Source organism: Fukomys damarensis, unplaced genomic scaffold (assembly GCF_012274545.1).
Source record: "Fukomys damarensis isolate Sample0158 unplaced genomic scaffold, DMR_v1.0_HiC HiC_scaffold_39, whole genome shotgun sequence".
NCBI classification, from domain to species: domain Eukaryota; kingdom Metazoa; phylum Chordata; class Mammalia; order Rodentia; family Bathyergidae; genus Fukomys; species Fukomys damarensis.
In genome coordinates, this window is record NW_022900951.1 from 31,320,110 (window position 1) to 31,330,522 (window position 10,413).

A 10,413-nucleotide genomic window follows, 5' to 3' on the forward strand; every position below is an offset into this window, starting at 1 on the left:
TTTTTTTTTTTTTTTTTTTGAGACTGGTTCTCACTATGTAGTTGAGACTGACTTGAACTCACTTTGTAGCCCAGGCTGGTCTCCAACTCACAGAAATCCTCCTGCCTCAACCTCCCGAGTGCTGGGATTACTGGCATGCACCACCATGCCCAGCTGTACACTTCCTTTAATTCTTTAGACTGATTTTTCTTTTAGTTATGAGTATATTAATAATAGTTTACTTTCCATCTCTGTCTAATATGTTCAACATTTGAATTTCCTTAGGGGCATTATCTATTGTTTTATTTTAACTGTGGATTGGCCATACTTTCCTGTTTGCATGGTTGCATCATAATTTTCGGTTGAAAACTGGGCTTTTTTTTTTTCCATACTGGGGATCAAACTTGGGTCCTTTTGCTTGAGAGGCAGATGGTGGAACCACTGAGCTAAATTCCTGGCCTGAAAACTGGGCATTTTAAATGACATAATTTTTTAAAGTAAAAATCATATCACTCCAAGGTTTATTGTTGCTTTTTGTGATAGTTGTTTAGTTTATTTAGTGACCTTTGAGGCTAATTCTGTATTAGCTGTATTCTTTATTATGTATAGCCAATAACATCTCTACTCAGCTAATTAAGTGTTTAGATAATGGTTGCACAGAGGTTCTCTTAAGTTCTTTGGACTAATAATATTATAGACTATTTCAAGAGCCTCTGTGTAAGACTATCAAGAGATGTCTTCAATATTTTGGCAAGAAGTCTACAATTCTTTATAGCTTTCAGTGCCTTGTAAGGAACCTCACAGTCAGACAGAGATAAGAGATTAGAATTTTCTCAAGTAGTTCCTGAGCATGTCTGCAGTCTTACAGATGTGTATGGCAAACTAGATTCTTAGGAATATATCAACATTTTTCAAATTCCATATAATTACCTTATTCTCAAGTGTTTTCTTATTTATTCAACCATTTATCTTCTGTTATCCTCTTATTATGCTACTTCATGTTGCTGTGATATTCAAAAATTCATACAGGGTGAGCTACAAATCCCGTAAAACAATAATATCCCTTATAATTGACTTTTCAGCCAGCTGACAAAACGAAAAGGTACAATTCTCTGAAGATGGGGCTTTTAGAAATCTCCAAACTATTCTTCTTACTCCACTGGTTGCTAGGCTAATGATTTTTCACAGCTACCACAGTTGCAATGCTTTTTATTTGCTTGTTTTGTTTTTTTAAAAGATTATGAAACTTAAAGAAAATGGAATTAGAACAAGTAAAACTGCCACAATAACTTCTCGTCTTTCAGAGATTCTGTAACTTTAAAAAATGACTCCTTGGACTTCAGTATATTCTTAGATAATTTTGAAATCCCTGATAAAGTTGATATTTGGCATATTTTTGCCAGTGTTTTAATTTTAGAGAAGTAGATTTTTTGGAGATCCATAATTATTATTTTTGAAGTCTTTTGGTTTGATAGTCCTAATTTCTGTTAAATAAATTTCCAGTAATATCATAAGTGTTTGTCAATGCTGAATGTTCATAATTTATATTCATATCACCATGGTAAACATGAAATTAAAATAAAGAATTTTTGGGATTTACTTTTATTGTTTCCTGTCAATAAAATATTATTTTTCCTCTTTTTATAGAGTGTGATATGCTCATTTATTCCACATCAAATTGGATCCTTTAAAGTGAAACAGGTGATAGAGATTGTTGGCCCAGTGGTGGATAAAAATTTGCAGTCTATATCGATGAAACCATTTCATCACATAAATTTAAATTTCACAAGCGTCTGTAAGCCTTTCACTAAGAAAATTGTGATGAAAATTAATCCTGGTATGCCAATATATGACTTTTACCATATATTATGTGTGTGTGAATGTAATTCAGTAATTCTTATCTTTTAGCATGAATTAAAATCATCTAAAGGCCTTTCAATTATATATTTTTATTGACTATTAAGCTTTATTTAGTAGGTAATATTAGGGCCCAAAGATTTGTGTTCCTACCATACTCCCGTAGATGTAGTTACATTTCTGAGGATCACACTTTTGGCTTAGTAACCTATATAGCTCCTGAAATATTTTATGGCTTTCATATTAATTTCTGCTGTTTTGCTTGAGGCTATACTATAAATTAATTTTGACCATTCCGTAGATTTTCTTGTTGCTGCTATTTTATCCAACTTGCTACAATCTTTTATATATTGAACCATGTTAAATAACTGATACAGTTTCTTCAACCTTTCAGTTTTATATGGATCATCCTTAATCTTCGCAATTATCATATTTTATTTTTATTCATTTTAGTATTTATTTTAGTATTAATTGCTAAATTTCTGTGTACAGGTCCACATATTGGGATTTTCTGAATGTGTTTCTTTTGGGCTTAACATTTCAATGCAAACCAGTTATTTTGTGTTGATTAATTAATGGCTATCTTTCTGAAAGATACAATTTAGAGTACCCTATATAATTTTATTATTCTATTCTACAAAAGGTATATCCCCTTTGATAAGTAATCCCACGGGACAGTTCATGGCCAAAGACTTGGTAAAATGTGAGGACTATGCACCTGTAGCAATGCTTCAGTCAGCGAGGACGCACCTTCATGATCATCGGTCAAATGAAGAGACAATGAAAGGTGCACTGATTGCCCTTCCCAATGACCGAGCTGCAAGTCTCAGGCCAGGAGAATATCATAAACAGTTCAGGTAACGTGATATTTGAATTTTGAAAGACATATCCAACATGATTTGCAGAGGTCTGACTAGTTTTTGATGTCAAAAAATTAATGATGACACCAATAATATTTTATCTTCTTATTTTGTTATATGTGGAGTGAGATAGTTGTTGAATGTCAGTGTGTTTTATTTTATTTCAACTTCACATCTCTTCTGTATATTTGCTGAGCAGTGAATGGTATACAAAATAATCCTTAGAGTGTACCAATGACAAGTATAGAAGAAAGAAATAATCACCTTTGGAATCTAACAAGTCCTCAGAATCGTTGTGTTTATTAAGAAGGGTTGACACCTTCAGATTACTTATGTAATAAAAGGTAAAATTGTGAATAGCCAATCATTGTCATTGTCAGTATCGTTTTCCCCCTCAGAGACACATCGAATTACCTTGCATTAACTGAACTAAAACTTCCTGGGTTAGGATAATGAAGGTTTATAAAACTTAATTTAAATTTATCCAAACCTCAAGGAAATTACTATTTTACCAATTTTTAGTCAGAAATAACCAATGCATATTGATATCTTTATGTGGGGCCTGATCCCAGAAATGTTTTGTGTACATTTCAGTCCAAAGTAGGTTTCTTGTCTGCCTGCTTAAATGCGTTTGTTGACTATGTAAATTTGATAGAGCTCTGAGCTTTCTCCACTTGTCTATTGACTTTAAGGAAATCATTAAGCTTGCTTAATTTTTCAGCCATTTAAAAATAATACTATTTGATTTGTAGGACTATTTTATTTATCTACAGTGGGAAAATTTTAGTTTTTTTGTAGATTATCTTAGTATTTTTATTTTACAAATTCCCCATCTGCCTTTTAAAAAATTTTGACAAGTGTGGTAAAATACAGGAACATAAAAAATAGCTCATACTTCGTTTAAAATAATTATATATTATAAAATATGTGTTTCCTTTTGGATTATTATATCCTTTCTGCCCTTTAGTGGATGCTTTTGAAAATATTTTTATATCCTTCTTGTTCTTAAGGTTATATAAATATGTATACAGAGCGATATAATGTCTTAATTTAGTATTAATTTGTTTCTGAGTCTGTATTCATTTTTTGCAAAACATTTATAGATAGATTTTAGATACACATAATCACATTTTCATCATTTGTACCTGACCAAGATATATATATCTTGCTTCTTCTGCTTCTTCTTTTTTTCCCCACCCCTGCAATGGTCCAAAAGTTCCAGAATTTTTCAAAAACAAAGCTTAGCGCAGTTCCTTTGCATTCTATGGTCACATTTACTTTGATTAGTGAACTGTTTTTCACATGAGTAGAAAAAATTTAGTTGTTTTATTCCTGGCTAATAGTTAGTAACTCTAAGTAATGAAAGATATTTTATTGTTTTGTATTTCATGTTCGTAATTGTAAATGGTATTTAATTTCTCCCAGCCAAGTACTAACCAGGCCTGACTCTGCTTAGCTTCCGAGATCAGAGGAGATAGGGTGCATTCAGGGTGGCCATAGACAAATGCTATTTAATTTCTAATGCATCTTAACTTTTCAATGTTTTTTTTTTTTTGGTACTGGGGATCGAACCTGGGTCCTTGCGCTTGAGAAGCAGGTGGCAGAACCACTGAGCTAAATCGCTGGCCCCTTAACTTTTCAAATTTTGAAAAGAAAAAAGGTGGGAATTTTTGTCAAAGTTGGTTTACTACAGTATGCCCTGTGCTTAGAATGTCATCATGCATATGGGTAGTATTCCTTAGAATTTTCAGTAAATAGATGAGGGAAACTTTATTCACATGTAAATTTTGTTCCTGTTTTTGTATTTTTTTAAAATCATCTATTTCAAGTTGTGAGTATATTTCCAGTTGTTTTTTCTTTGAGGAAATGGTAAGGATTTAGGATCTAGCTATGTTCATTGCTCCTTGTTACTTAAGGTATTTAATCTACTGCTGTTTTCTGTATCTCTTTGTGCTCCTTTCAGTTGTCATGACTTTAGGTATAATAATTATTTCTAGGATTTATAGGATGGTAAAGTGTCATAGCTCCTGAATGGAAATTTAAATATTAGAGACTATCTTTGAATAACTAAACATTTCCCCTCTTTTTGTCTTAGTCTGTTAAAACCTTTAACTTAGTTAAAGCTGTCTTCATGTCAACATTGAATAATTGTGGAAAATGAGGAGAAAAATTAGATTAATTTATGATTAATTTTTATTTGACTATGTGAAATAAATTATGAGAACGACTAATACTTACTGTGAGTCATATTTTCATTTGACTTTAGTATGTACCTGCAGAAACAAGGAAAGTGGTAGAGTTCCTCAAGCAATATGCAACAAATCATCAGGCCCATGCAGCCAGAATTATTTCTTTACATTTTTCAAATTACATATTATTTTGACTGTATGGACTTATGAGTTATACTTTAAAAATTTGATACACATGTGCATGTGTAATAATCATGTCAGACTAATTAGCATTTCTAGATCCTTGAACATTTAAAAAATTTTTTGATTAATATAATATGCGATTATATTTATAAATTACAGTTGGATATTCAGTACATGTATGTAATGGTTCATACTTAGGAATTAACTGTTGAGGGTGACACTCTTAATGAGTGCTAAAATTTGCTGAGGATTGAAGTAAACAAAGGATAAAAGGTGGGAATAATTATACCTTTTTTTTTACTGAAAATATATGATGAATAAAAAGGAAGAACACAAAGCCAGTTAATATGAGATATAATTTGAAGTTCTTTTATGGATTGCTTCCTTTCTATAGATTTACTATTGATGGTTATTTCATAAACTCTAATGTTTTAGGAAAGTAACATGTTTGACAAAATTATTCATTGTTCTTTTTTTCTAATTTTAGTCATTATGATCTAAAAGCAATAAACTTAAAAACACTGAACAGGGTGAGTTTTTATTTCTTGAAGTCTGATCTCTAATGTAGAACTGTCCAAGTTGCTTACTCAAGGATGGCTTTGGAGTAACCTCAAAAGAAGAGATTTTCTCCAATTAGATTAAGAAATTAACTAGGTCTCTAATTCTTTTATGTTTTGATGTAGAATAGTGTATGAGTGAGAATACTAGAGAAGAGTCTCTTCTGCTCAATATACTGTGCCCAACACCTGAGATAAATATTGGCTAGTAGATACTCTATAAATAATTTTTGAACAAATGTATATGTATAGATTTTAACATGACTTACTCATATTGTAGGACAATTTTCACAAAGATTCCAAGGTATAACTATATAGATCCTGATTTTGAACATACTGAATTTGAAAAAATACAGAAGAGAGTCCATCGAAACTACTATTCAAATCATATTAAATATTTAAGACATTTACGCCTGCAAAAAGAAGCAGCAAGGTAAAGATCAATTCCTCAGTCATGGTGCCCACAGAGTCAGAAAAGTTATCTTTTTCTTTTAAAAAATTTATTATTTTCATTCATTGTACAAGTTTGGTATATATATATATATAGAGAGAGAGAGAGAGAGATGGGGGGGAGGGAAAGAAAGGATAAAATCAGAATAGCTAACATTTCTGTCTCCCTAAACAATCTTACAACTTTTTGTTTAACAAATATTGTACATATTTACTGGATATTTCAGTGCAATTATATAATATGTACTAATTAAATAAGGGTGATTGATGTATACATCTTATTATTTGTGTTTGGAGACTTCAAGTTCCTTTTTTCTATTTCATCATAAAATTTATAGATTGTTGTAAACTGTGCTTTTTTTTTTTTTATACTGGCAATCGAATTCAGGACCTTGCTCTTGCAAGATGGGTGCGGTGCCACTGATCTAAATCCTAAACCCTCTAACTGTGCTTTGGTACCCATTATCCCACCTTCCTGTGTCCACCTTCCTTAGCCCCAAACTTCCTAGCCTCTAGTAATCGCTGCTCTATATTTAGGTTGATTTTTCTAGGACCTACTTATGAGAGAGAATGTGTGGTTATTTGTCTCTCTGAATGTGACTTATTTAATTTAATATTATATCCTTCAGTTTCATCTATTTTGCTGCAAGTGATAGCATTTTATTATTTGCATGGCTAAATAATATTTACATATGTATCCTTTGTATATATACCTTTTTGTATATCCTTTATACATACATATAGATCCATTCATCTGTTAATGGGCACTTAGTCTGTTTTTATAGCATATGTATTATGAATAGTGCCATAATAAACATGAGTATGCAGGTATGCTAATTGATATGCTACTTTGGTATGCTAATTTCATTTCCTTTGGATCTATACTCAGAAGTGGGATTGTTGATAGTAATAGATCTCTTATTAATTTTTTGAAGAGATTCCTTGATTTTTTTACAATGGCTATACTAACTTACAATCCCATCAACAGTGCTTTCAAATTCTTTTTGTTCAAATCCTTACCAGCATCTGTCATTTTTTGTCTTTTTGATAATTGCCATATTAACTTAGGTGAAATGATATCTCATTTTAGTTTTGATTTGCATTTTCCTCATGGCTAGTGATATTGAGCATTTAAAAAATCATTTTGACCATTTGAATTTCATCCTTGAAATATCATTAACCCAATTTAAGGTTAGTTTGTAGTTTTTTTATAAAATTAGTTATTTTATGTGTTTGGGAAATTAATCCTTTGTAAAATGCACAGTTTGAAATTTTCCCCCATTCTGTTGGTCGTCTACCCTCTTGTTCAGTTTGATATACTTTCGTTCATTTCTTTTTGCTTTTTTTTTGGTACCAGGGATTGAACTTGGAGCCTTGTGCTTATGAGGCAGGCAGTGGCACCACTGAACTAAATCCCCGGACCCATTTATTTTTGCTTTTGTTGACTGTGCTTTTGAATTCTTATTTTTTAAAAAACATTCTGTATATTGAGTCTTTCCCCTTTCTTTTTTTCTAGTAGTTTAATATCATATTTAGGTCTTTTTTCAATCTGGTATTGATTTTTGTTTTTTGGTACTGGGGATCGAACTCAGACCCTTGTGTTTCCAAGGCAGTCAGTGGAACCACTGAGCCAAACCCCTGGCCTGATACTGATTTTTTATTGGGTGACAGGAGTCAAATTTCAGTCCTTTCCATGTGAATATAAGATTTTTCTCCATTTCTTAGTCTTAGTTTCTTTTTCATTTTTAATGTTTTGAATGACATTTTATTGTACAGTAGAAGTAAAATATTGAACTACTTTAATTATAACAATTTTCTTTTGTTAGTGTTTTATTTGAAAATATCTGTATGTTTCCCCAAAAGCAGATCTTGAGACAGGACTTTCAGTGCCTATGATTTTTGCGGAGTATGCTTAGGAACTTTTTTGCCATGGAGGAAGCAGAATAGGGCAGGAAAAAGAGCTGAGGAAGAATATATTACAAATAAGTTACACATTTAGCCTATGCGCAGGCATGGCACCATTGAGCTAAATCTCTGGCCCCAGAATTTTTTGATCATAAATTATACCACATTGTTGTTCCTGCCTTGAGCCAGAGGGGCTTGTCTCTTGTGTTCTATACTAGTCATTTACTGTGGACTCTCTCCGAATGTGGCAGCGGAGTGGGAGTAGAGCTCGTAACATCCTCTATTAAGTGTTTGAGAAGGGAATCTCCTTAGCAAAGGAAGATTTCTGCAGATTGGTGTACCAGTGTGGTTAAGTAGCTATGACTGTTGTAACCATAGCATACAATGGTGAATATTTGGATTCAGAGATTTATTTTCTAAAAAGACTTGACCTCAACTGCTTTTTATTATTATTTCAGTAGGAAATGCGTGTATTCAGATGATACTGTAGACGTAGACATGCTGCCAGCATCAGGTCTGAAGTCACCCCCACTCTCTCAAGAGGAAATACAAAAGGAGTTGTCTTCAATAGAGCATTTCATGAAAACTAATCGATTATTATGTACCAGGGAATTAGCATCCAAGGAGAGAGTGTCCCTGGAGAGAACGGTATGTGCAGTATTGTACATATTCTTTTACTATGGGTATTCTTAAATGACTTTTTGTTAATATTGAATAATGAATTTTGGAAAAATGATTTTTTCAGGTTCTCAAAAGACCTAAATCACACCCAGCCACTCCCCAAGAAAAACTGGACTGCAGCATAATTTTGACACCAAAGCAAATTCATCAAGTAATTGTTGGTAAGAATATATAAAAGTCTACTATAGTCTTTATTATTAAATAAATATTTATTAAAGTGTAATTTATATTCCACATAATTCATCAGTTTAAAATGTGCAAAAAATACATTGTTGTAAATGTATAGTTAGGCAACACTATCACAATTCAGTTTTAGAATGCTGCCATCATCCTCATGCCTATATGCTCTCACACTGTATTTGTATTCCACAGCCCAGGTGACTATTAATAAGCTCTCTACAGAATTTGTATGTCCTGAACATTTTACATAAATGGAGTCATACAATATGTGATCTCTCATATACTGCATTATTTCTCTTAGCATAGTTTTTAGGCTCATCCATGTGACAGTACTCATCAATATGTTGCTCCATTTTATATCTGCATAGCATCCCATTTAGTGAGAATACCACATTTGGTTTGTTCATTCACAAATTAGTGGACATTGAGCTATTTTGAGTTTGGATAATGATGCCAGAAGTGTGCATGTAAAACTGTTTGAGTGAACATGTAATTGTGTTTCTTTTGGTTAGATTTGTAGGCATAGAATTGCTGGGTTGTATGTCACATTTGTATCTAATTTGTTGAGAAATTTCTGAATTGTTTTCCAAAGTGACTGTGCGAAGTTACAATCCCATTAGCAGTGTATGAAGGTTATAATTTCTCCACATCCTCACCAGCACTTGTTATTTTCTGAGTATAGCCATTTTAGTGAGTGTGAAATGCTATCTATTGTGTATTTGATTTGCATTTCTTTAATGACTAAGGTGAAGAATACATGTTTTATGTAATTAATTCGAGAAATGTCTATTTAAATCATATATCTTCTTTGGAGATGTCTTTTATATCCATTCTATAATTTGTAATTTTAATACATAATAAAATTTTTTTGGTTTATAGTGGCTTTATTATTTTGTTGTTGCTATTGCATTCTTAAGTGTCTATTTTATTTTATACTGTAATGAACAAATAAACATTATGCATTTCTTCATTTATATTAGTACATATTTGTGTTATATAATATTACATTTTTGTGGGAAGTTGGTACACATACTTGACACATCCTAATTCTTTTAGAATTTCACCAACTCCTAATCCCCCTCTACCTCTGTTCCCCTTCCCATTTGTAAAAAAATCTCTCTTCATATTTTCTGTTTCATAACTTTTATTTTGCTCTTTAATTGATATGATTTTGATTTCTCATATAAGAAAAAACATGTAGTATTTAGGCTTGTATGTATATTTTATCTCACTTTATTTTATGATCTCAAGGTGCACCTATTTCCCTACATATGACTCAAATTTGTCCTTTATGGCAAAGTAATCTACTGTGCATAAATGACACATTTTCTTTATCCATTTATCTGCTGATGTTCATACAGACCACTTCCAAGATTTAAGTATTATGAATTGTGCTGCTATAAACATGAGTATGCATGTATTGCTGTAATATGATATCTTTAACTCTTTTGGAAAGAGCTAAATTGAATGGAATTTCTATTTTTCGGTTTTTGAGGGCTATCCATACTGATTTCCTAGTGGTTATACCAGTTCATATTCCCATCAATAATATAGAAAGACTCTTTTTTTGTT

The 10,413-nt window shown here is 31.9% G+C and overlaps 1 protein-coding gene across 1 annotated transcript in view; it reads left to right on the forward strand.

The window, feature by feature from the left end:
* The window catches only part of Cfap47 (cilia and flagella associated protein 47), a 423,126-nt gene that overhangs the window by 27,347 nt on the left and 385,366 nt on the right, over positions 1-10,413 (forward strand). The window contains exons 9-13 of the mRNA XM_033760546.1: positions 1,627-1,816; positions 2,480-2,693; positions 5,906-6,058; positions 8,439-8,628; positions 8,726-8,822. Coding sequence (XP_033616437.1) covers positions 1,627-1,816; positions 2,480-2,693; positions 5,906-6,058; positions 8,439-8,628; positions 8,726-8,822 — 844 coding nt within the window. The remainder of the gene's footprint in view (positions 1-1,626; positions 1,817-2,479; positions 2,694-5,905; positions 6,059-8,438; positions 8,629-8,725; positions 8,823-10,413) is intronic.